This window comes from Fringilla coelebs, assembly GCF_963513975.1.
Source record: "Fringilla coelebs genome assembly, chromosome: 2".
Taxonomy (NCBI): domain Eukaryota; kingdom Metazoa; phylum Chordata; class Aves; order Passeriformes; family Fringillidae; genus Fringilla; species Fringilla coelebs.
Window position 1 is genome coordinate 16,256,234 of NC_140029.1, and position 27,892 is coordinate 16,284,125.

The 27,892-nt window shown below is 39.1% G+C and overlaps 1 protein-coding gene across 1 annotated transcript in view; it reads left to right on the top strand.

Annotated features, from left to right (window-relative positions):
- Positions 1–17,185: 17,185 nt before the first annotated feature.
- Positions 17,186–27,892, top strand: part of ADGRG2 (adhesion G protein-coupled receptor G2) — a gene marked incomplete at its 5' end in the record, with an annotated part of 48,335 nt that continues 37,628 nt past the window's right edge. The window contains 2 exons of the mRNA XM_084227074.1: positions 17,186–17,303; positions 23,823–24,437. Coding sequence (XP_084083200.1) covers positions 17,186–17,303; positions 23,823–24,437 — 733 coding nt within the window. The remainder of the gene's footprint in view (positions 17,304–23,822; positions 24,438–27,892) is intronic.

The window sequence follows — 27,892 nt, forward strand, 5'->3', positions numbered from 1 at the left end:
ACAAAAAACCAAAACAGTTTTTTGAAAGACAACTTATAAAAATACATGCCAAACTATTTGATGAGACAGACATAAGAGACTAAAAGAAACATTATTTTTCTGGAACTTGAGGATTTATGGTCTCCTTTTCTTAATCTCAATTATATTTTGTTTAACATTTAATATTGATAATTAGATTACCTAGGTAGATTTTCACACAGAGCATTCAGCATGTCAGTCAAATCCCAACTAATGGCAGTGCTGAGGTTTATGAGGTTTATTTAGACAAAGATTTCTGGCACCAACACATTAGCATGACCGTTAACATTTTAAAAGACTAAATAAAAAGAATTTTAGTATCAAACAACTGATATATACAGAAAAAGGTTGAATTCGATCTCTCTTCTGCAGATGAGCAACCTAATTGCTGTCTACCTTTTTATTGTCCCTTTCCATCAGACATACCATGAGTGTTTCCAATGCATCCCAGGTGAAGATAGGCCATTTGCTTTGTGATGGCTCTTACCACACAGGGTATCTGCCCCCAACCACGTGCAAGGCTTGTTGGAACAGAGTCAGCTGTAGTAGGTTATCCAGCTGCACACAGCCTGTCACAGAAGCTGCCACTTAATGGTACTTGAAATTCCAGTCTTCAACTCCGAAATCATTTATTGCAATGTCTACATACCCTGAAGTACTTGGAAAATTAGATGTTTCCTTTGTTTAATCCTCTGCAGAATACCAGTATTAACAGTCAGGTTTGTGATTTCATGTGTATATACTCCTGCACCCCTGGCAGAGCAAGGGAGGAAAGTCTCTTTTGAAAAAAGTTTTTCAAACTCTGTTTTTCCTCCCAAGCATTTTTGTATGATTAAAAAGAAACTTTGTTCAACAGATGTATGCTGGTGTAAAATCAAAGGTGGGGTGGATTAGCTGACCTTCTAAGAACAACTTTCCTCTCTTCCAAACTACCAAAAGATTGAAAAATGGACAAAGTTGAAAAGGAAGTTGAAACTTCAGCAGAAAGGTCTCCAAACACTCCCTGATTCAGTCACTCACAAAGTGGGCAGAGATCAACACTGCAAAACAAGGGAGTAAATTATAGAGTTAAAATGGAGACGGAAATCTCTTCTCCTTTGATACACCAAAAGCAGGTTGCCTTCCTCAAAACATGATGGCTTCTTACATTTTACTCTGCCTTTACACCATCCATCTCTTATTTTGCAGCTGAGATATACATACTTTGTTTAAAAGATAGAGCAAAGCCAAGAACAGAGTTAAGACAGGACAACTATGAACACAAATTTTCCTCTCAGGAAAAGAAGAAAAAAAAGTGTTTTCAGGGGTGAAAGGACTTGGCATGAAAGCTAAAATCCTTTCCCTAGTACGTGAAAGATACACACTGCAGACTATACACTGGAAAAGTGTTCCATGATAAAAAAGATCCTTCTCTGTTGCTTTAGCAGTTACACAGATGTAAGAATCAACATGGGTATAGTAACCTCCTTGGCTATATTTTAACAGTTCATGCTATGATAAAATTCTTACTACACAAGAGCATTTAATGTGGAACCATTAGAGCCAGTGTCAATTTTCAGAGTTTAACAGAGCCTTTTTTTGTAAAATAAGTTTTAAAAAAAGAAAAGCAAAAATGTGAAATGTTCCCAGAATGAGAATTTTCCTGCCAAGATCCACACAGACTTACTTTTTATGGACAAGTTACAACTCCTTTAAAATGTTTATTTAATGGAAATATAAATGTCAGTACAATTTAAAGAGAGTGAGTGCCATAAATAGAGAATTGAAAGGTTTAATTGTCCTTTCCAGGTGTTCTCTTCAGAATTGCTTTCCTTGGCAACCCTTCCTTGTAGTTTCCCATAATGTTGATTAGCACCTTGGTCTGGGCTTTTGGAAATGTGAGCCTTTCACCACCCTCAAGTTCTTCACAATTTGAGGATCGTTGTCCTTTGCTTGGCCGACAGTGTATTTTATTCTATGGGAAAGCAGAATGTTAGCAGAAATTCCTCTCACAGTGTGATAGACCAGCTGAGGCTGGAGGGGACCCCTAGAGATTGTCCAGTCCAAATTCTTGCTCAGAGCAGGGGCTGCTGCAACAGTTGCCAAGGATCATATCTGGACTACTTCTGAACATCTCCAAGGGTAGAGACTCCACATGCTCTCTCTGCAACCTGCTTCAGTGTTCAATGACTCTCACCATAAAATATCCTTTTCTTATGTTTAAATGACATTTCTTGCATTTCAGTTTGTGCTCCGTTCACCTTTTAGTCCAGTAGGTAATAATTCCTTTCAGTTTCACAGAATGGGGTGTTGCATGAGGACATTTGCAGAGGGAGAAGTATTGAAGGCCTGATCACCCAACAGAGCACAATGCTCACCCTGCTGCTACATATATAATCATTCACTTGTCATGTAAGGTACATGAAATTTTGTTAAAGAAAACAGTATCAAAGAGTACTCATTTCTTTTGGCTTCAATACCTAACAGATTGCCTCCACCTTTACCCCATCTTGGAATGTAAATGCAACAGGGACACAGCTGGAATACAGTCTGCCAGGGCATGGCTGCGTGTTTGCAAGCAGGACAGCTGCAACATGGAATTCAGCAGGGCCAAATAACATGGTCAATGTAAATATCACTTGCCATCAGTACTGATACAAATAGTGAAATGCGTATTTCATTGGTGAGTTAAGGGTTAGAAGTTAATCACAGAGACACAGTTGTTTTTATTATTACTGTTTTAAAACCCTTCCTGGGCCTTCAGTAAGGAAGATACTACACATTTCTTTTTTTTTATGAAGAAACTACTACAGTCAAGAGGAAATCTTGCCCTGGGTTTTGTACTCAATATTTGACAACATGGGTAAAATCACGGCTGAATAGACTAAACCTCCTTATTTAATGATTACATATCTAAGAGATTTCTTTCATATATTGGCTCAGTTAACATTCAGCAAACACTACGCTCATGGTACCCACACCTATGTGCTACTTTCTGACAAAAGAATATTAATAAGTATTTATTCTATTAGAATGTTAGATAGATGTATCTACTCCAAGGACTCTGTTGTAAGATATAGATTTACTGGTCAGGCAAAAAATTTTATGAGAGGCAGCTGTTTTTCACAAGTCAAGCTCTCAACTTTGTGCCTAATATGTGCAATTTTAAGATTAGGTTTTAGATCCTCCTCCCTTGATACATTTAAATCCTTTCAGCATCACAGTTAGTCCATATAATTTCCTTATCCTAAAATTGCTCATTTGTTGTTTATGTCTTTGTAATGCTGAAAGCAGAAAATAGACCGAAGGACCCATAGATAGTTTTATTTAATCTCCAGTGCTACCATCAGTTAAAACAAAAACCCTAACATTTTTTTACCAAAAGAGCTGCAATTTACATGATTGATAACTAGTACATGATATTATAGAACAGGAGTAATTTTCAGGAAGGACTATATTTATACATGAAACAGAGAAGTGTAACCATTTCAACTGCTTTTTGTACCTTCAATCAGTTTCTGAAGTTCACAGAAATGTATCCCATGGCAGAGAAGAGAGAACCCCAAAAAACCAAGAGCCAAGGAAATTTTCTCTTTTTCTTTGTTTTTTAGACCAATTAGATTTGACATAAAATATATTCTATTAATGCCATTCATTGAAATAGTCAGTCCCCTAAATTTATGCTCCCTGGGGTCGGCCAGATACACATCACAGGGCAAAGCAGCCTCCCAGTCCTGCCCACTAAGAATTAATGAAGTCCTATCAAGCATCTTTGTAAAACAACAGCTTCAAACCTTCACAACATAAATGAAAAGGGAAACAGACCTTCTCCCACTACCTCCACTCTCCTCTTTCCCTTGTCAGTTACATATGTTTTTTTCCTACCAAGACATGCATTATATAATTAGAACAAATTACATTTGGATACATAAATTCTAAACATGAAGTTAATGCCACAACATGTCAGAGTAATGTCTTATCTCCCTAGGAAACATGTATTCATACACAAACATAATAGAGAAAGAGTTTAAAGTAGTAGTAGTAGTAATAATAATAATAATAAATCCCAAACCATTTAGAAAAACTATTGTGAAATTATGTTTAAGATGAATTTAATGGGAATTTAGTCACTGTCTTTGTTGGAGTTGTTTGTAGGTTTCTACATTCAATCTTGTTGAACACTGGTGAAAATAAAACACTTCAGTTGTTCAATCCTTGAAATCCAGTATTTTCCACTAGGTGAACGCATGGTCACAATGGATATCAACACCACTTTATGTATGTATCTGCGCTTCCATTTTCTGGAGAGTCTTCCAGATACAGAAAAAAATAATTTTATTTAAGATGTTTTCATATGATCATTTTGTTTGGAGAGGGAAGATTAGATTCCTTCTCTTCAAGGAAGTATCATTTCCTTAAACCTGCATTTATCACCTGCTGTTCCTACTAAAGCAGTGTTCAGTATTGCACAAGCACCATAAAGGAGGCATTGAGCAATCTGAATTAACGTAACCTTTTTTTTTTTTTTTTTGTGTTTTCTCAAAAGCATGAAAAAACTAGTGGGATTGAAAAGTTCTTTGTTACTCAATTATCCATGCTTGTTCCTCAGACCTGCTCAAGTGTGTGTTTTCTTGGTAAGTGCAGAGGAGCTTGCCTTTGGCTTCTATGCAAAACTGCCCAGATCCAGTGCAGTCCTAGAACTGTATAGATGGCAGCTAAGCAGAGCAATACAAATACACTGGGTATTAAGTTCTTTACTTAGTTTTTAGGTCATTACAAATCAATTTGGCTTAGTTTCTCTATGTGTTACCAGACACCACCCAGCTGTATGCAATACATAGTTTAAATAAACAGAAATATAAATTCAGTGTTTTCCTTTTGTAAATTGAACAGGAATTTCTCCTAGTAAATTAACTTGGTCTGAGTGGAAAGAGAATAAGTACTTTGAGGTAAATCCCCTGCCTGTAATTACATTTCAGTACTTGAAAATTCAGCAACTGGCTGATTTTTACCCAAAAATCATTCATCAGAGGTGTTGGATAGACAGAGACAGGCTTCCATTTATCTGTACACAGTAACTATTCACACAACAAGCGACGCAGAAAGCTTCCTAACCCTGCACTTCCAACGGGTAAGGTGCCCAGGAGTAAGCTGAACTTCAGTTTCCAGCCTTGTTGAACTTTTTAGCCTTTCTGAGGAGGCATCTCTAAGTCACATTGGTACAGAGCAATGTCTGTGGATGTGTCAAAAGAGCACTTATATAGAGTCACTAGATAAGTCTTCTCATAGACAAATTATATTCTCACGCATTGCACCCTTAGCACTAACTTTAGAACGGTTTTTCTTTTCTTCCTCATTGACCTCAGACATCCAGATCAGAAGTGGTTATAATTCTCACAGGTGATTTACACTGGGAAGAGAACAGAGCTTGTGCTCATTATGCCCTTGAGGAAGTGAAAGATGTTCCACTAAGCAAGGCAGAGAAACACAAATGTCTCCTGTTTTTTTCCTATGGGAAGAACTGCAAAAGCACTGGCCTTGTGTCCAACTAAATGGCAGCTCCAAAGTATCCAAAGGCACCACTGATCTAAGCAAAATGAAACAAGCCTCTTCATACCATTTCTTCTTTTCAAGTGTTTCTCTAGAAAACGATGATCATCATGCGGACTCGTTTCATCCTCAGGAAGACCTGCTGTCTGTGGAGTTCCTAGAATTTGTCCCTGTCTTATCTTTTCAGTAATACTGAGAAGAGTTGCTGCCTAAAGCTCCAGCCTTTCCCTCTGGATGTGCTTTCCCCAGCTATGCCCTGGAGCCAGGCTTTTTTTCTCTTTTCAGCAGGGCCTAGGTACCAAACCTCCAGCCTACATGCAAGGAGAAGTTCCTAAGCATTTCGTGTAAAATGAGTCATTGAAAATCCTGCCTTTTCAGAATATGTTTCATTCCAAACAATTGAGAAGTGGGAGAGGAGTGCCACAGCTTCAGCTTTCTGCCGTCGTGGTAGCGAAACTCATTTACACCACCAATAATCTGAACGGATGGAAGAAATGAATCTCACCGAAATGCAAAGAAGGCTGCTAAATGTGCAAAATCTGTGGTAACAGTAGGGCTTAATGAAGGGCTTAATGAATGTCTGTTTTAAAGGTGAAGTAAACTTTACAAGAGAGAAGGCTGGTTTAACCCTGAACACGTTGCCCACCAAGGAACGTGGAACAGTTTATTCGCAGTGGTAGTTCCTGCCCCCGAGTTGGTTGTGCGCAGCCACCCAGTGTCCCCAAGCCTTGTCCCAGCGCAGCCGGCGCTGCTGCTGGGCCGGCATCACGCCCAGGGCGCTGCCGGGACCGGGACCGCGCCCGCACCCGCGGGGCCGCCGGGCGGGAGGGGCCGGGCCCGCCGAGCCCGCCTTGCCGAGGGGCGGCGGGGGCCGCTCCCGGGCGGCTCCGCCGGACGCCGCCGCACCGGCTTCCCTCGGCTTTTCGCAGCACCTCCCTCGCCTGCCTCCGCCCCCCGTCCAGTGGCTGTCCCAGCTGCCGGGGCCGCCGGCGCGCCTGCTGTGCCCAGTGCTGAGCGAGCGGCGCGGCGGGACGGGACGGACGGGACAGCGCAGCACACAGCACAGCACAACACAGCACGGCACAGCACGGACGGGACGGACGGGACGGCACGGACGGGACGGGCGGTCGCCCGGCGCCAGGTGAGCGGCTGCGGGCGCAGAGGCGGCGGGGGGCGGCGGGCTCCCGAGGGCGGGAGGGACGGGCAGCGTGGCGGCTGCGGGAATGGGAGTCGCCTTGAGCCCGGTGGACGTGAGCGACTCTGCGGAGCCGGGCGGCGGAGGTGCGCGGCTCCCTTGGGATGGGCTTTCCCGCCGACTCTTCCCGGAGGGACCAGCGAGGTTAGGGCGGGGAGGTCCCGCGGGGGCGACGGTGGTGGGTGGAGGAGCGCAGGTCGGGGAGCTCCGACCTCCGCGGGCGAGCCCCGCGGCTCCCGCTTAGTCACGGATCCTCCCCTGGAGTGGCACTGCGGGTCTCGCCCGGCCGGGGGCGGCGGCCCGGGGGGCTGAGGGGGAGGTGCCGCGGGCGGGCCCGGCCCGTTGGGACTCGCGCCGGGCCGGTGCGGGCGAGGCCGCCGTGAGGGGCTGCGGGCAGCGCGGCCGGGCCCCGTCCTGAGCGGCGCCGCGCTGCTCACCAGGTACAGCTCTCGGTGCTGCTGCTGGAAAGCTCTCCTCCAGCTTTCCAGCGCTATTTTAAGTGCTTAATCAGACAACGGCGAGAAACATTTAGTAACGTGTTGAAATTGACCTAAAAAGTGACTGATTTTTGTAGAGGAGTTGGTGGGGTTTGGATGAGGTTTAGAAGAAGAGACAGGGTAGTGTCCCGTTGGGGCAGTATTGCTAGACCGGGTCGGGGTTTGCTCTCACACCCGTTTTCTGTGGGAACGGGTGCAGAGAATATATTCAGCTTAAAAGTTTTCTCTGCTTCTTTTGCATACATTCTGCCAGGAAACCTGCATCGCTGAAAGTGATGTCTTCACAGTCACCTTTTGTGCACAATAATTATTTCGAGCAGGGGGCTTGTGTGGGGTTTTTTTGCCATGTTCGCTGGCTAAGTGTACTGGAAGCGTCCTTTCTTGACTGAATTTATGTTTGCTTTGGAAATGTATAGGTTTCATCATTCATGGATAGTATTTTTAACAATACTGAGCTCTGTTGCTTTACTGTGTTATTTTTTTGAATTGATTTATGTGGAAACAGGGAATAAGTGTTTGTAAGCCAGTTCAAGACGTGCTTATCCAGCAAATTAAACGTGTGATTGCACAAGCCTAGGCTGGTTTTGACTTCCATGAAATCACAGAATTGGTAAGGTTGGGAGGAACCACAGTGGGTCATCTGCGCCAACCTCCCTGCTCAAATCAGTTTGAGTAATGCTGAAGGTGTGTTGGAATGGGCTTCAACATGAGCCAAAATAGAGTTTACAACCTCCAGATCTAAGAGAGATCCATCCCAAAGCAAATTAGTTGTGTCTTCAGCTCTGTCATTTATACTGAAAAAGTAAATCTGGTGTTATGTGTGCCTGCTCAAAACATGTTCCTCCCTGTTGTTTGCCTAGGCTAACAGAGTACATCATCACTAGAAGAGAACTGCACAAGCTGATATTCCTGTTCTTAAGCTTTTGACCTTAAGGGTATTCCCAAGTGGAAAGCAGACTTCTGTAACTGTTTCCATGGGGGAAACAAGCAAAATTTGTTCCTCTGCTAGGTGACCAGTAGTGTGTTTATTGAATTAAACTAAAGAACAAAAAAACCATGTCTTTGCTTAGGAGGATTTCCAAGTACTTGTCTTCACTGAGGAACCACACATAAAATTTAGTGATGAAGACTAATCTCTGAAGTGGAATGTTGTGAAAGAATATTCAGGAAAGAAATTGCACATAAACAAAATTTGCTGAGATACAAATTGGGGCCACAAAATGTTCTACTTACACTGTAAGATAATATTATGTCACTTCTACTATGGTACCAAGTGAACTAGGGTTATTGGTACCTTTATTAATATTACTTTAGTGTTTTAAGGTAATTCTGTAGATCAAATGGAGTTTGTTGGCATGTTCTTTTTTCTTCAGTGCCTTCCAAATTTAATGTTAAACTTCTGTTTCTAATACATCAACAGAAATTGGCTCAGATTAGGGCCATCTGGAGAGAGATGAAGGACTAGATTCCCATTCTCAAGTTAATTACTCCGTTTACAGTTTTTGTCCTGTGAGTGCTCTTAGTCAGGTCTTCCACTAGTAACTGTAGAATGCTGGCAGATTGAGAAAGTTTGGGAGTTCATGGGAGAATAACTCTTGTTAAATTTGAACAGTTTTTTATTCTTAATATGTAACATGATCGCTGGCCTTGGCAAATGCAGTTTAGCTTTTAAACTGACCACTACACTTGATTTTTATGTTTCTAGTGGAATATTAGATTAGATTATTTGAAGGCCAAAGTAAGGGTAGCTTGTGCAAGTAATCTCATAGACTCCAATATAAAAAATAGCATAAATAAGTCATGTTATTTGGCCTGAAATGTTAGCTTTATGATAAATGGTAAGTCTACTCGTGATTTTGTATATCTAGGTTCAGTTAAAAGCTTTGCTCTTTTCTAGATGCAAGGATTTAGAGAATACTAATTTGTTGGTAGGTGCCACTCAGCTTCTGAACATGAATGGAGCTGATATTTTTGTTTATTAGACACATGTTTATGATTATGAAGGTTTTACTCTTTCCAGTCATAAATTCCTGGTGGAGTTACAAATGGGAAAGGTTCTATAATTGCTCTATGAAAAAGATAGTCTTGTATAACTATATGGTAATTAAAAGGATTCAGTTACTTGGGAGTCTTGCATTACTTTTGTGACAAAATACCTTTGAAATTTATTGTTGTTCAGGATGGACCAAGGGGCTTTTGTAGCTGACATTAAATCAAAGACAAAAAAAAAATCCATATCAAACTTCTCTCTGCCTGAGTCACATGGATTTGTCTTCAGTTGTGAGCTGAGTTGTTTTTATGCCACAGGTATTCAACCTGTGAGTGCTACCTACATCAGATTCAGGACAGTTTTATGGCAGGTGTCGTGCAGTGGAACTGATACAGGATTTTAGAAGTGTGTCTGGCAGTTCAAGTCGCAGACTCAGCATTTTCTGTCTTTTATTGATGAATTCTGTAGCACAGAAATATAACTACTGTTTGGCAAAACAGCTACTTTTCAACTAGTGCCTTGTAAAAACGGGATTTTGTTGTTCTGCTCTAGGTCTTCTTCTGCTGGCTGCTTCAATACGGTGTTCTTAACCACTCATAGAAAAATATAGTTAGTAACATGATGAGCTTATTTTAAAAGAAAACTGTAGAATGCCAGTTATACTAGATGAGACAGTAGATAGAAAAGAAATACTTTATAAAGTTCCTCAATCTGCTTAAAATACTTTTTCAATCTGTAGAATTTATAGAGAATTACTAAGATTTAACACAGTATTTCTGTTTAGTGAAATTTGCATGAATACTTCAAATGATGCCTTAGTTACCAAAAAGAACAACTCCCCACAAATTAAGCAGTATTTTCTATTTTCTCATTTATGGTGTTCCTTAAAGGAATCATTGAGGAGTTATGGTCTAAGAGATCTAACAGAAGGTTTGCTGGAAGTTGTCATGTTGGACAAGATGTGACACTTCTAGAAATGATAGAATTAGAAAGACAAAGAGTAATGTGAGTATGATAATTGTGGAAACATTATTGTGAACACATAACAAAGCTTAACAGTTTTGTTATGTAAATCAGTATCTTTTACTGATACTTTTAGTGATCAAAATATTCTCTTAGTAAGTCCCTTTCTTCAGAGAAAAAAGGACTCTGCTTCTGTGCCTGGATTTATTAGACATTTGGGCATGCCTGATTGTGAATGCTGCTAAATTCCCTGTTTAAGTTCTAAATTCCCAAGCAGACTTTGAATACCTTTGTTTCTTTTGCATCAAATTAATTATGGACATGAGCTGGCTGAATGGGTTTCTGATGGGCTTCATGTTTTGAAGTGACTTTGTTCCTCCATTATTTATTCATAGCAAAGTCCGTGTATTCATCTAAGTTGGATTAAAAATGCTTTCCTTTTTTCACCCTCATCTATGTTTTGGCAAATCAGCAATGTGGTCATTGGGGTTTATTTCTGAGAAGGCAAATGACTTTTTTATAGAGGTGATGATGGTGAAAAAAGTCATTTGGAGTGTAGTTGTACAAAGAAAATTTTTTGAGCTGATACATTTGTGGGGGTACACACAGGAATGGTTCAGATTTAAAGAAACTTTTCTGGAACTGCTTTCAAGTCATCTACTCACCTACGTGATAACTTTCAAGTGTTTATGAATGTTTGCTATTGACTAACTTGTTTCAGTTGTGGTAGTCTAACATAGGCAGTGGTACCAAATCCTGTTCCTCTGCAGACACTTATATTGAACCCTGAGGAGGAGAAGTGCTAAAGGAGGCCCAGAATGCTGTTCTGGCATAACCCTCTTTCCTAGAGTGTCTTAATAGAGGTTTCCTAAATATCTACACCGTGTGGAGACTGAAGTGCCAACATGACTGTATTTCCTTAGGCTGTGTAGGGTAGTGGTGCCATATTCTACATCAGAGTTTTAGGGGGACTTTGGAGGATGCTTGCTTCAGAGCAGCCATCCTTCCAAACTGATGAGTTTTATCTCTGTGCTACAAACTATTAGTTTTGGTCATTGGGCTGTTAACTGAAAGAGTCTGAGAGACTGCTATAAACCACCCCCACCCCCCTTTCGAAAAAAAACCACCAAATACTGTGCTTCTTAGCGTGCAGAGAAGCTTACATTGTTCACTGATACAAATATTTGAGGTTTAGAGAAGTCTTTGTCCTTCTCTCTCTCTGCATCTTTGTATTCATCTTTGTAGCTGGATACAAAGGTTTTTGAAAACTTTTTGTGTACTTTTTTTGTGCTTATATCTCTGCTTTTCTCATGCTTTTATATGGCTCAAGGTGCCTGTGTAGTGCTCTTCTAATCTTTTCTGATGTAGCAGCCTTTTTGTGGTCTTCTACTCTGCAGAACACTTCTTGTTGTTTCCCCCCTCCATTAAACCTATTTACTTCCATACCCTAAAGTATTAGGGAAAATGTAAACAACCTGTCTAAAGTTGAAATCATCAGACTTGTGCCAAACATAACTATTTTTATTGCATCTCTGTTTCTTGTGCTTTATCAGTACTTTGTAAACTCTTTTAAGAGGAAACCTGCTCAGGCATTGTCAGTGAAGAGCTTTTTAGTTTGCTCTAGAATTAATTGAGGGTGTGAGTAAAGCTGTGCTCTTGAGGGAATACACCATGCTGACAAGGATTTCCTGGGTAGTGTAAAAGTTTTATAAGAGCTAGAGAAAGGTCTCTTGCTCATCTCCCAGGTGACAATTGGATATGAGGAGGTGAAACATTTCCAGTCCGGGTAAGAGGGAACAAAACCTGTTTGTAATTGCCCCCTGTCCTATTTTTGCACTGTATAGAGCCCAAGTTGCTGTATAAGAGAATTAAGTACCAAAAGTGCAGGGTTTTTTGGCCCTGAGATCTATAATGGAGAGCCATCCAACAGCATCTTCAACTCCTGAATCCAGTTGCACAGGCCTATGTGATTAAGTTTGCACTTTTACATGAATCTAAGGGCAGACCTGTGAGTTGAACTGAAGGCAGACTTTGGCTTGCACAGCTGGGCATTTATAAAATAAAATATATTAAAAAGTTATTCTAATGATACTATCCTGCAGCAGTTGAAAGGCTAAACAAAGGAATGAGTTTCTCAGAGAGTTCATCCTCCAGTTCTTTGAAGAACTCAATCAACCAACTAGGAGTTTTGCAGGTGACTGATGTCTGTGGCTTGTTGGTCTCTGTAAGCCAATTTATTAAGAAGTAAAATATTTACTGTCTTTGAAAACAGTAATGATTTATGTCAGGAGGGAGGTCCTTGAACTTGAACACATTACCATTACAGTCTTAGAAAAAGCAGGTGTTTTACATAAAGTGACTAAATAGAATACAATTTTTACAGACATGATTAACACTAGAGAAAATTAATTAAAATCAAATTATTATCAGACAGTAATAATCCTGTTACTGGAAAAACACATAAAAACCCCCCATGGAACATATTTTTGAACTCAATGGTGCTACTTCTGCTGTTAAGTCAGTAAATTCCGTATATGCCAAGATTTACTGTGACACAATAGTTTCCAACATAAGCGTCCTCCCTATTACATCTAAGTTGCTTCAGCCAAAATTTAAAAATAACATGAAAACTTCGCTGCGTTTTGGTTCCAGTCTGGAAAATAAAAGGAGTTGATGGAAGAAGTCTACAGTCCTAAATTCTGAAAGGAAAGATGTCAAGAAGTTTTCATACCTGGGCAGTTTGATGTGTTGCTCTTGCTCGTTTTAGCCTTTTGTCACCTGGTATAGACTTGAATAAGGCAGGATATCACAGAAGTGCAGCTAGAAGCTTACCATTCATTATTATCCTCTTGCTGAGCTGCAGCTTCTATAAATTTGGGAAATATTTTTATTGAAATCTACAATCTTAGTAGGGGATGAATACAGACGATTGAATGAGACCCAAAGACCATGGGTGAAATAAGTGTGGCTTAAACAAAGCAGCTTGAGGTGCAGCAGTAGACAGCATGCTTGGAAGTAAATGAATGATTGCTTTGGGCCATGATTTCCAACATAAGTTTCTGTAACCAGCTGTTTATGCATTGGTAGTGAGGACCTGCTCTGGCTAAAACTTAGCATAAAAGAACTAATAGTTTATTAGATGTTAAAGATTGCCAGTAAGTATGTATTTTCAACAGGAATTGTGAAATTTGGATGTGAAATTTTTCCAAAAGTGATGTAACAAAATACGCTTCAACTGCTGTATTTATGTTTTGCACTTTCTTTGGCTTTAATCCTATGAAAATATATCTGCTGTACTGCAAGGCAAGCAATTGCTGAAGGTAAGTGCTAAATGTCTTGATACGTCACCTCTGGGCGCAAACTTGGAAAGTAGTAAAGTGAAATAGCAGGGCATGAGCTAACTATTATTAATGATAGGAATACAAACTCCTTTTTTATACCATCTTCCTGTCTTTGTTTCCACTAACCTCTGTAATTTGCAAAGAGTGTGATATTAATGCAGAACTGTGACATGTATAACACAGACAAAAAAATTCCAATTTTTCAAAATATGTTTGTTCATTTATTTTAAGAAAAGCGCTCTCAATTATAGTTTGACCTTGAAATTAATACGATGGTGTGAAATGTTGTAAGACCTGGGTACAAGGTTGTCATTGGTCAAAATAAGACACTCTTCATGGGGAGCAAATGGGACATAACAGTTTATGCCTGAACCTTTATTTTCTATTTTCTGAATTTTCTTTTTTTTTGCTGACCATAAAGAAATGTTTTGTATTGTCACCTATTTCAGACACTCTGCTCTTTGAAAATAAAAACCACTTAGTTGTAACTGAGAAAATGAAGCCAGCTGGTTACATCTTTACCTGAAGTCTGTGCACAGAATTCTTTCCCACACTTGGGTGGCTCAGTAACTGTTGTACTTAATTAGATTTGCTTGATATACATGTGAAAATCTTTCATCCTGCTGCAAAAACTATGCATAATTATGCTGCGCTCCCTGAGTCACACTGTACTCATCTATTATGAAGAAGAATACAAATGTTCATTTGAACACATGAGCAAATTAATAACAAATGAAAAGAATCCCTTATGCCTAATTCTGTATTGTTCACAACCATATATCTGCAATTACATTACTGTTCAGGATCATTAAGAATAAAAATTTTGGATTCTGATGCCGAAAAGGGCTTGAATAAGTTTGAGAAGAGCATAATGGCCAAATGTTTTGGAATGTATAATACGATCTTTATTTGAATAGATATGGTGAAATTGTATTTTATATCTTGCTCTTTTTCTTAAAAAATGTACCAAAGACAGCAGCGTATTTTTCTTTAGTAGTGTCTAAACAACTTTGTTGCAGAACTAAAGGAACACGAATGTTATTTGCCCAACTGTTTTAATGGTATATTTTATCTGAACATTGGAACAAGTCTTGAACTAGTGTAGCTGTTGCAAAAAGTCAGTTGAGCTGACTGTGTTAGTATTTCACTTTATATTCCTGTTATCTGGATTTTATTGCTTTGCCTGGGATCATTAATTTTCCTTCATAGCTTTGAATAGTTTTGGAGTTCTTGATGTGACTGTGTTCAGTCAGCAAGAAGCTCTGACTCTGTCCCTACTTGTCTTTGCCAGGCCCATCTCTGGAAGTGAGTACAATGTCAAAAAACCCCAGATGAGACAAAAACCTAAATGTACAGAAAGTATTTATTACAGCCTTTTGTTTAAACTCTGGACAAATATTAGCAAAGCTCCCTCTGAAATGCCAGTTAGAGGAAGGTCCATTCAAACTCCTCAGGGCTACAGAGTGCTCAGACAGGACTGGAGTCAGTACCAGGAATTTCTTGGCTCTTGTACTCAAACTTAGGCTTTTGTAATGCAGTTTTTATTTCTGGGGGTGGGACAGTAACATCATTGTCTAATGAGCTCTGCCAAACAAAACAGAAGGCATGCTTGGTGGTTTAGGAGTAAACCTCTGTCCTAGTCAGCTCATTTCGTGTGTATCTGTTTGCAGGACTGAGGCTTAAGGAGAAAACAAAAGCAGCGAATATAGGAGTGTTCTCAATCAGTTTCATATGTGACACAAAGCAAGCAGCTTGCCTCATTACTTAACAGCATCAATGGCTGCACTTGTGAGTGCCACTGAGTATTTTTGGGCTCCATCCCATTCACATTTCAATTCTTGGTGTCTAGGTAGTAGAGAAAAGGGATGCTGGAAGTTTTGTTTGTTTTGTTGTCTAAATACATCACTATGGTGGGGTGGTTTAGTGTACAAAAGATTTCCCCATAAAATGTAAGAACAGATATGCAGCTTGGTTTTGCTTGGAAATGACCTAATTTGAGATTAGAGTGGGAAATGTAAGTAAGCAAAGAAAGGAAACAGTTTTTGGAGTGGCATCTCTTTTAACCCTAGGAAATTACATTGTAAATGCACAGTCCTTGAAGTTGTCAGATATATTTAAGCACAATAATTTTCATAATCAGGTTCTTAGGATAATTAATTTAATTCTGCTACTTAGGTTGCTGATGGAACAACTTTATTAATACACAATTTTTAGGCATTCAGAGAAGCAAGCTGAGGACAGGTTTGAACATGTTTCCTGGGGATCCTTAGAAAGCTAGCCAATCATTGACATTTCTGCCTTTTTTTTGTTTGGTTTTGATCTGTTCCTGCATAGAAATGTGTATGTTAGGTATGACCATTGTTTTAGCATATGATTTATTTTGTCAGCTTTTTTTAATTTCTTAGAAGTATTGCATGTTGCAATTCTTGAAAACACTGGCAACAATGTTGCAGTGCTCTTTATTTTTAAAAAGTCTTTGCTGTAGGTTTCTATGTTATGTTGTTATATGTTTATAATTTATTTGCATGTATGTTTAATCAATTTTAAAGTTTCAATTACTTAGCAACTTCACTGTTTCTTAGTTTATTCCTGTGGCACTTCTCTGGCAGAGTTCAGCCCATAGTAACCATTGTAAATTAATAAATATTTACATTTGTGTGAATCTTGCAAAAACATTACATTTTAGCCCCAACCTTAAAAAAGTATTTTAAACTCCTGAAAGAGTTCACCATTTAGCAGTGCCTGAAAAGAAGGGAAGCTACTGCAACCTGACACAGCAGGAGCAGAAGTGCAGTGCAGTTTGTGGGCAGTGTGAGTGCTAACCAATGCACTTGCACATGCACCCAACTTGTGATGGCCAAGTTAAACCTCTGGTGTCAGGCAGAATACTCTGATCCACCCTAAAGCTGATACATGGAAGATATTCAATATATAAAGTTTGCTGCTTTACATGTTTCAATAATCAGCTACTGAATCACTTGCCACTATGTACCTAAACTTTTTTGCATAAGAAAAGCACCTGAATGTTTCTTTCAGCATGTAAAATGTTTAGATGCACCTTCTTTTTAAAAAGATCTTAAAAAATTATTTCATAGAATGGTATCTATTATAACAGAAAGGTGGACAAACTAGGTTTTCATGATATTGTTCATGAACTTGCTGCCCACAGTGATTTGTGGCTGTTAAAGTGTCACATGAGATAATGTGTGGGTAGTGAACTGAAGAGATGCTTTCTTACATACTTACTGAGATTATTAAAGCTTTTGGACAATCTTTCTATGATTGCTCTGTCAGCTTTTGTTTGGGTTTTATGTTGTTGTGTGCGAATCATTTGTTTTTCAAATGCTGAAAGTCTTATTTGTGCAAGGAGTCATGCCCATGCTCTGATGTGTTTGTAGTCTTTGGAGAATTAGAGCTTGGATGGGTTTTCTTTGGTTTTGGGCTTTTTTTTCCCTTTCAGCAAACATCTTTTTCTCTCTTATTGTCTTGGCAATATACAGAGTATCCGGGCATTTCTGTGCAATACATACCCAATAGTATAACAGGCTTGAGAAGATTTATGCTCATGTTGGAAACATATTTTGTCCTAATGTCCATACACCTACATGTTTTCTAGTCATTGTGGTTTATTTATTTATCTGTTTCTTCTAGGATGGTTGCCTGGGGAAAACAGCATTGCTGTGTTGGCAGAATACAGGACATTTTCTTGACATTCAGGATTGTTCAAGCAGTCTTTTTACTTCAGTTGTTCTTGGCTACAGCAAGCAAAGGTAAGAGAATTTTTTCCTGATTGGTCTAGCATTGGTATTCCAAATAAATACCATTAGACTTGATGGATAGGACTTTTGAATATATTCAACTAGGATAGTTTTTGCCTCTTGAAAACAAGAGGAAAAACTGTCACTAACAAGAAATGAAACAGTTGGTGCTTAGCATTTTGGATGCTTTGTATATTTTAATAAAAAATCATTGGTAGTAACTTCATCTAGGCTGTGGGTGAGGAGAGAACCAAAACATAATTTGTAATAACAAGACAAATTATTTTATTGCTGGATTTTTTTTGAGCTGGAAGTGTTACTATTTTCAGAACATGTTGTTAAATCTTTTACACTGGTCTTACAAAAACACCACAAGATCCTTTGAGCTTTGCTGTATTTAGGGTGTGTGTGAGTGTAGATCATCTCCTGCATTGATCTTGGTTGTGGATCTGAATATGGCTAAGGAAAAGGTAGTAAGGCCCAAAACATGTAACAAAAATTAAGTATTTGAACGTGGCAGTTTATGTTCTTTATGTAACAGTAAATAAAAATTAAATTCATAAAGTTCTTGTGGAAAACTGGCATGGTGATGCTTTTCTGTAAGGTTAAGTAGAATAAAGTGAGGTAAAATAATTTGTGTTTTTTCATGGCTGAAAAAGTTCAGTTTTTTCTGTAAACAGATGGTTAGTCTGTTACTGCTCTGGACCTCAGCTGATAAAGATATCAGTGCTTGTCATTCATTCCTTGTGTCAATAGTGTGTTCTGCATTTATTGTGGTAATAATGTGCTTATTGTATTAAAAAAATCGGAGTGTTTTTTGCTGTGTACTTAATGGCTAGTTTCAGAACCTTCTCTCTGTGTCATGGCATGTTATTTTACTCTAGGTCAGAACTTGCAGTTCTGATTTACTGCCTGATTTTTTTTAATTTAAGTATGCCTGCTTAATGATGCTGTACAACCAATGAGGTTTTATGGGTTACAGTCTATATTAGTTTTGACTCTAATTCTCCAGATACAGTGACATGTTTAGATTGAGACAGAATCTGAGATTTGGGCGATAAACCTGCTGCTAAGATGGAGAGGTGTTAACCTCTTGTACTTTAAATAGTAAAAAGGACAGAGCTGCTCAGCAGATGGACAGATGTCAAAGAAGAGTTTTTCCAGGGAAAATTTAACTGTTTCTAAAGTTCCGAGGAAGCAAGCAAAAGGGGATTTCATTTTCCACCTTTGTATCACTTAAAACTGTCATTAATCATCAAGGAAAGCTAAACTGACACAAGAGTGTGTTTATGTTTTCCCCCTATTTTTATTGGGGTGTTTTGGTTTTAAGCTGGCAGCAGTTAGTAGTGTCAGCAGCATCTCTGCTCAGTTCTCTCCTCATCCGGGGTGTCAAAGTATGTTTGTGTTCTCCAAAAAATATGAAGAGAGAAGAACTTCCTGTGTGCTTTTTGATGCTCAGGATGCTGGATAGGGTGATGTTGTTTATCCCCAGCTAAACAAATAGAACTGTGAATGAAAAGGAGGGATGAAATTGATTTTGGGGAAACAGTTCTTAGCTTCAGATTTTTAAAATATTCAACAGAATCCAGTGATCCACACATAGAAAGTTTGGAGTTTTAGGCTTTATAAAAACCAGTTATGAGCTCCAGATGGAATGTGTGAGTATACAAGAGTCTTTTGACGTCATTTTAATGGACTGTAGCGAGCCAAATGTGTCACAGGTGGCCCACACTTGCAAGGAAGTTAATAACTACTGTTACTAGTTAAAAGCCAGATTGTGCAGACATATAAACTTGTGACTATTTTTATTCAAGAGAATACCTGACTGTATTAATGCTCAGCTGTATACTGATCCAGTGGTTATTAGTAATACAAGTAATATAAGGAAAATAACACTGGTCCTGTAGGTCTAATTCTTAATACCTACCTCATTCTTAATACCTAATGGCTATCTCTTGTAAAGATAACAATTATCACTGTCTAAAAATGTTTAGAACGAAGAGATGCATTTTTGGTTTATGTTGTCATTCTCAGAAAATTAATTTTAAACATTTAAAAGTATGCGTATTTGTTTCAGGATTTCTTTTAGGGCTTAAGAGAACATGCTTATTAAATACATGCTTTTAGCTTAAGTGAGGGCAAAACCCCCAGGTTTTGCATCTCTTAGACATAAGTATAGTAAGAAGAAAAAATTTTCATTTCTGAAAAGGGTTATGTGCTCAAATACAGCAAAAGACATTAAATAGTCAGCCCATGATTACTACTGAATGGAGTTTCCTTCACTCCAAATTGTGGGTTGTTTTTTTTTTTTTTTTTAATTATTATCATTATTTATCTTTTTCTTACTCTGGATTTTTCTTACTCTGGAGCTGTTTGAAGCACTCTTTCCCTTATGCTCCCTTTTCTGTGCTGTAAAGGTGTGTTCATGGTTACTTTTCTGAATTTATTGCATTGTCTGCAAGGAGACTCCAGGAATGCCTCTGTTAGAGCACAGGCAGTTCCAGCTCCTCGGTTCCTTGGTCAAGGGTGGGTCACAGCCCACAGCCACCATTGCTTGAGAAAGTAAGTGATGATTAACAGATCTTATAAAGGTTTTACTGTAATGTCATCTCTTGCTTACAATGCATCCACCCACATGTCAAGGAGACTTATTCAAGATAATACAGATAATTAGTTTCTAACATAATGCAGTACTGCACTCACTTGGAACAACAAAGTGCATTTTCTGACGATGATTACAATTTCCTTTCTGCTTTTTCAGCATTCTTTGGGTAGATAAAGCACATTAAATTTTCCAGCCTTTCTTGCAACAATTCATATAGTACTGGTATCTATTATTTTAAATTCGGCATCTGTTTTTGGCACTTTTTTTTAAAGACTGTTTAGAGCAAAGTGGGCCATCTTTCCAGTTTCCAGAAGGGTAGACCTATCTATGTAAACACTTTCCTTAGTTTAAATTAATTCTTGAGGGCTTGCATATTGATCAACAGCAGTCTTTTTGGATTATATAAAGCAGACCAAAAGAATCATCAGCAGATTGATCTCATTTTGCATAATTTCTGTTGGCTATCTGACTTAAAACTGTTTTCATCTACAAGTTTGTGTCCACTCTGGCTCCCTTGACAACTTTGAAGTCACAATTCCCCTAAAGAATGTAATAGAAATTAGGAGCTCTTTAATCCACTATTGGCATATCAACACTGCTTTAATGCTTAACATGAAATCAAGCCTCTCTCAGAATTCATTCACTTCCCAAATCAAGTCTGCTGATGAAACTTCAAGTTTTGATTAGTATATTTGCTCAGGAATGGAATTCTAGTCTGACAATTTGGACAGTTAACAGTAACTTCAAGTTTTGAAGCTGTGTCAGGAAACTTCCCTACCAGTCAATTTCTACTTAATAATGAAAGACTTGAACATTTTTTATTTTATTTGGAAAGACTGTGTCACCAGTATTGGCATGTAACTAGCTGGCTATTTCCTTTATAAAATTGGTTTCCTTATGACCTGTCCATGGACATCTGTTTTGATTTTACATTAAAAGGTAGGTATATTTGAGCCCCCGTTTTGAAAAATCTCATATTCTGTGGCACTTTCCCCTCCCATCCAGTCTTCCTCATCCAGCTTTTAAGTAATTTTAAAAATTAGTTTTCCATACTGAAGTATTCTTAGCTGGGTATCCCAGATTTTGCTTTCAGACTCTGACAAGTGGCCAAACTGAATGAGTGAATTCATGCTGCAGGATTAGGCAGGGGAGGCTTGCTGTTGGGTCAAGTATGTCTTTCTTCTCCTTTGCCATTTTGAACCAATGTAAGTATCAACTCACCATTCGGAATCCACTGTCTGTCAGTTAGGATTTTCACCTAATTTTAGCCTGTATCCAGAGAGTTTTTGTTTGGTCTGTGGCCTTGCATGGCACTTCTGTCACGTATGTTGAACTTCAGGAACTATTCCAGGTTGTGAAAAATGCCTGCAAGCTTCTGCTAGTTAGCATCACAGACTCTCGAATCTATAGGATGCAGCAAGAATAAGTATCAATGACTTTCCATGAAACTAGACTGATATATTTTTTGTTTCAAATATTTCTGGTAGCTTGTACCTATCAAGTTGCACTTGGAAGTTAGGAACTTTCTCCTTGTTTTTCCTTGTTGCTATTGAAAAATAAATTTGAAAGCCTGGAGGTCAAGAGACAGAAAAGTTGTCAGAACTGGTCTGATGAAAGCTGGTGTTCTGGTTGCCTGAGAACATTACAGAAGACCTGGCTGTGATCTTGACAGCTAACTAGGACGATGAACATAACCTACCCTGGAAAAAAACCCTGATCCAAGTAGCCTGGAAGTTCTTCTTCTTACAGAGGAGCTAATGGAAAAGGTTTTTTCCTATGTTGGACAATCTTTTTCTGCTTTTTAACCCTGACCAATCATGATTAATCCTCTGGAGCGTTCATAAAAGCTCTGCATATATTGATAAATGATTACCTCCTTAAAGGTGTCAGTAGTGTGTTCTCTTGCACTGGCTGAACACCTGACAGCCTGTTTCATTTTTCTGTTGTTCCATTTCATGTTCCAAAGGAACTTTTTCTTATTTTGTTGCTGCTGTGTACACCATAAAGCAAGCAGCCATGATAATGATTATGCAATTGAAGTGTGCATATTTCCACAAAATAAGAGTCATCTCCAAAGTGTTCACATCTACAACCACAAAAGTCTGTCCTTTCCCATACTGGGACAATGGAAGAAATGAGGCACCAACAAGAACTGAGCAGTTACAATCAAGTTTCAGTGTTTGGGGCATTGTCTGGAACTACTTGTTTTATAGGGAAGGTGCCCACTGGACCTGTTGTTTATGAACAGAGAGGGTTGATAGATGATGTGATGGGTGGAGGCCTCAGCAATTATAAAATTATTAGCTTTTGATTTTTGGAGACTTAAGGAGGGGACTCAGCCAAACTGCCACCTTGGACTTCTGGAAGGGAAACTTGGGCATGTTTAGGGGATTGGTTGACGGAGTTCTTTGGGAAGCAGCCCTGAAGAGCAAAGGAGTCCAGGAAAGCTGGACATTCTTCTTCAAGAAGGAATTCTCAAACAGGCAGAAGCAGCTCATCCCCTGCTGAAAGATGAGCCAGTGGGGAAGATGACCAGCCTAGCTGAACGGAGAGCTTTGGCTGGAACTCAGGATAGAGATTATGAACTTTGGAAGAAGGGGCAGGATACTCAGGAGGACTACAAGGATGCCTTAAGGTTAGGCAGGGAGGAAATCAGAAGGGCCAAAACCTGAGTAAAATTTAATCTGGCTACTGCCATAAAAACCAAAAATGTTTCTAAAAATACATTAACAAGAAAACAGCGAAGGAGAATCTCCAGCCTTTATTGAGTTAAGGGAGAAGTGTTGACAAAGGGTGAGGAAAAGGCTGGTGTACTTCATGCTTTCTTTGCCTTAGTCTCAGAGTACCCAGCCCCTTGAGCTGGGATGAGGAGCAGAATAAAGCCTCAGTTGTATGACATTCAAAACGGCCAAGTATCAGGTCCTGTGCTTGGGTCACAGCAACCCCATGCAGCGCTGCAGGCTTGGGGAAGAGTGGCTGGAAAACTGCGTTACAGAAAAGGATCTGGAGGTGTTGATCAACAGCTGCTGAACATGAGCCAGTGTGTGCCTAGGTGGCCAAGAAGGCCAATGGCACCTGGTCTGGATCAGCAATAGTGTGGCCAGCAGGACCAGGGCAGTGATTGTCCCCCTGTACATGGCACTGGTGAGGCCACATCGCAAATCCTCTGTTCAGTTTTGGGCCCCTCATTTCAAGAAAGACATTGAGGTGCTGGAGCATGTCCAGAGAAGGGCAATGAAGCTGGTGAAGAGTCTGGAGTACAAATCCTATGAGGAGCAACTGAGGGACCTGGGATTGTTTAGCCCGGAGAAAAGAAGGCTCATGGGAGACTCTATTGCTCTCTACCTTAAGGGAGGTTATAGCGAAACGGGGGTCTGTCTCGTCTCTGAAGTAAACAAAAATGGGACAAGAGGAAATGGCCTCAAGTTGCACCAGGGGAGGTTTGTATTAGATACTAGGAAACATTTCATCATGGAGAGGGTTGCTAAGCATTGAACCATGGTGCAGAGGGAAGGTGTTGAGTCACCATCCTTGGAGGTGCTTAAAAGATGTGTAGATGTGGCACTTGGGGACATGGTTTAGTAGTGGACTTGGCAGTGCTGGGTTGACAGCTGGACTGGATGATCTTGGAGGTCTTTTCCAGCTAAATGATTCTGTGATTCTACATGGTCATCCTTGTTCTTGCACATAAGTTTTACTTCAAAGTTTTCATGAGCAGCTAGGATGTATTGACTTCCACCAATTTTGTCACTTCCCTACCACAAAAATAAATCTAAAGTAGTAGGTTACAAGATCGTTTCTTAATGTGTTGTTTTTAAAATTCCTAGGAAAATGCCTAGAAACAGTACTATATGGAAGAATAACTTTTATATAAAGGATCTTTTTAAAGACCTAAAGGTTTTACAAATCGCCTTTTCTTTATTTAGATCAGGAGGATTTCCTAGGGCGATACAAAGCCGTCTTTAAGACTGCGTGTGAAGATCCTTGGAGTATGTCATCGAGAATTTCTCTGCGTCCCTTGAGAGAATTCCTTGTCTGTGTGCACCTCAAGCTGTATTCCTCAAACAGTCCGTGGACAGCATATGTGTATGCTGAAAAAACTCTTCACGCCAATCTCTCTGCAAATAAGTATGATCTTGGACTTACAGGAGATCATGGTAAATTGAAGATATGGTTGTTCGAAAAACAAATAAACACATCAGTAAGACTTCGTAAAAACACTTGGAACCAAATATGTATCCAGTGGAAAAGTGACAATGAGGAGGTGAAGGTATTCATAAATGGATCAGAAAAATTACACAAGAAACTAAATGGGAAAGTTTTGCCTGGAAAAGGCCAGTTCTTACTTGGCTGTTCAAAGCTGCAAGGTACAGCTGCAGCACCTCGCCAGGGTATGACTGGGGAGCTGTACCTCTTCAGAATGTGGGACAAGGCAAATATAACACAGTCTAAGGACTGCCAGGATAGTGGTGTTATACGCTGGAGAAAGGAGGATTGGACCTATAACGCGACAATAGAAGAGGATAACTCTTTGCAATGTGGTAAGTACCACTGCACTGCTCTTGAAACAGTAATTCAGTCAAAAGTTGATCTATGTGTCTAGCATTTCTCTTCCAGATTTTACAAAGTCTCAGTCTGTTAATAATTTCTAAAATCATAATCAAATTCTTGATGAGGTCATGTGAGGACCTGCAGCTTTTGCTAGTTTTTATCCAAATGAAAAAGTACAGTATCAGTCCTTTAAAGACTTTCAACTTGCTTCAACTTTTCTGTCTATCAACCATTTGTGTAATATGAGAGCAGGATACATGCAACTAAAACTCCTTGGAGTACTGGGGCATGTATCAATTTCATCTTAAAATTATTTGTTTACACATTTTCTGTTCAGGGAATAAATACAGAGGAAAGCATTGCTGGCTCTCATTCTGCACATTTGCTGGGACAAAACTTCAGTGGGGGCAACTTTTCAGTGCTTCAGCTGGCACATTACACCATCTTCAGCTGGTAGGGTCTACATCTGCAAAAAATTATAGGAGGATCCAATTTCTTTATCAGTATCAGTAATGTCTCCTTTATTAAAATGACCAAATAGTTTCTCACACATTTCTCAAAGTTTCCTTCTTCCCTGGAAAGGAACTGTAAAATCCTCAGAATCAAACCAATCCAAGATTTTATTTTCAGAGAAACTGAATTCAAGCAAGAGAATAGTCCCATTTTTAGCTTTTGCTATCATATCTGTTGGTAAAAACCACAAACTTGAATCAAGCTTTGATGGAATACAATTTATAAATCACGGGAAATTATGTTATCCCCTAAGAGATTTTAATGTGATTAGCTCAATTATTGTTTCCTAGAATTTTTATATAGCATCAGTGATTCAGTTTAAATGTGGCACCGGTCTTAATCTTCATCACCTTTATCCTTAAAAAATATACCTATTTATTTCATGCCGATTCAAAAATATCTTTTATCTATGTAGTCATATAACCACTGCCTGACTAGATTTGAAGTGTCTTCGTAAGGGCAGTAAAATAACGTGACCAGATTTCTTTTTCTGGGAGAGAAACAAATCTGTCCAACAGACCAGGACTCATGGAGAATGCTGATTGCAGTGGTTTGTAATGAATGAAATGCCTTTGCTAGCCTTGATGCTGTAGTTGGGAGCACAACTTCTTTATTGGGTTGTGTGACTTTGGAAATGGGCTGAAGAAAGGGTGTCTTTCTTTTACTTATGTCTGGCTGTGCTTGAAGGAACACAGTACTAAGGCTGAAAGGATGAACATTCTGTCTACCAGACGTACAAAAGAAGTCTAAGAGAGATATGTCTGGACAGTGGGGAAAATCTCAGTCAGAGTGGAGCATCTGGTTGTCTTTTACTGATGCGCAGAAGGGACAAACTCCTTGTTTTCTGTTCCAGCAATTTCTGCCCTGAATATTTAGCATCCTTGACCATCACAGGGCAGCTTGCTCAGGCAATGCCCATCTCCAACCTTAACTGATTAATGATTTTAGAATTCATGATTTAGTGGTTTGTGGAATCCTTTGTCTACCTGCAAGAGCTCTCCTAGTGATTGTGTAAGATGCGTGGTTTCCAAAGCTCTGTTGCTTAGCCAGATTGAATAACTATGCTGACAGGATTTTGTTTCAGTATAGAGATCATCTCTACTGCCAGATGTAAGTTATCTCCTCTGGATAACTTGGGACATTAACAGCTTTTCAAAGAGAAGCTTGCTGGAATTTTTTTACAGTTTATTTGCCTCCCTTCAATAATAGATGCATTTTAGCTTATTACTCTCCAAGTCATCCTGTGAAAAGCATATATTTAGCAAATACCAGTCAATAGATAACAAAGCTTTTACGGTAGAAATATCTAATAGTCTGTGTCCGCTGATTTTAATTGATGCTGCTACTACTCTTACAGTCGGATTTCTTTCGGTAAGCTCCTCCAAACACCTGTGTAAAAATTACTTGATTTAAGAAGCTTCTCTGTTTTGTGTTAAAGCAGAAGGACTTTTGAGTAGTAAGTCTGCAGAAGGATCTAATTTTACATCTGCAATGAGCATAAGTGGCAAAGGGCTAAAGTTTAGGAAAGTCCTCTGTAGGCACAAAAGGTCAAAAGGAAGTGGTTCATTACAGTCATAATTGTGCCGGAGGACAAGTTTCAGATTTTTTTTTTTGTGACCTGGTTGGCATTTTGTGCCTACATAGAACAATTATTTGTAAAATGTTCCGTCAAAGGCTACCGTAATTTCTGTGATTTTTTCTTTGCTTAACCACTCAAAGCCTTTGTGCAGTGTAAGCCATTGTCTAATTGGTGTCTCATCAGCAGTGACCCATTCCATTAATAAGTCTAGATTTACTTAGCATCAATTTTCCTGCCTTTGTTTTTCTTGACTCTTCTGATTCTTTTACTTTAGGTTTTAGAATTTATTTGAGTGAAATTTTTCCAATTACCAAAAATTTATTAACTTTTTTTAACCATTTGAGGTCTAATAAGGATCAAAATCCTGCTTGTGGTAAGATTCACATACATGTTTAGCATTTAAAGGTATGCTCAACTTCAACCAAGTAGCTTACTCCCCAGAAGTGGCTGGGATTACTTTTGCAGTAGCTGCATATTTTATGCATCTGAAGACTGGCAAGAAAGGACATATCTGACTGCTTTCCACTTTGTGATGAGGCTGATCACATTTTTTGGACTAATGATTCTCAATAGTGAACTTTTATATCTGAAGTAAAGATGAGACTCTGGCTCCTTCCAGTGACAGAGTCTTCTGGTTGTCCTGCTTGGTGTGGCCACTGCACGCTGAGCAGGTGTAAACGCTGCAGGCAGGGCCAGAGAGGGAAGGAGGTCATGCACTTGGTGCGTCATTGGCCTTCCACGTACATTTTTCATGTTCCTTTGATAATTCCCCTCTTGCTAAAAGTGAGAAGTAGCATAACAGCTGTGATATAGAGAAAACAGAAGAAGAAGTTGAATGTCTCTCACTTTACAGATCACGTCCTGGTATTTAAAAATGCCTAAGTGAAGAAAGATGTGCTAACTATTCCATATTCTAACCTTGGAAAATTTCTTCATCTTGTTTCTTGATGAATTATTCCTCTGTAGCTACATACTTTAATATGGACAATATGAATGACATCACTCTGTATAATCTAAGAAAAAAGTCTCCTAAGTAATCTAAAGTTTGGGGAGATTTAAGAGAACGAACACACAAGAATATAAATGAATTTAAAGTGCTAAATCCTTGAAAATAAATTCTAATCACCTGTAAGTACCAGCTCTTCTGTTGTCATTTTTACATGTGATATTTTTAAGTTCCCTTTAATAATGACTTCCCAGTGAAATGCACTGTTTAAATATTAATCATTTCAGTTATACATTAAACAGTAACTTTCTTAATCCAAATACAGATATCCAAACTGTTACGCTGTGCATTTATGCAAGGAGCACAGATATGATGGGATATCTTTAACAAATTTCAATGAATAAATA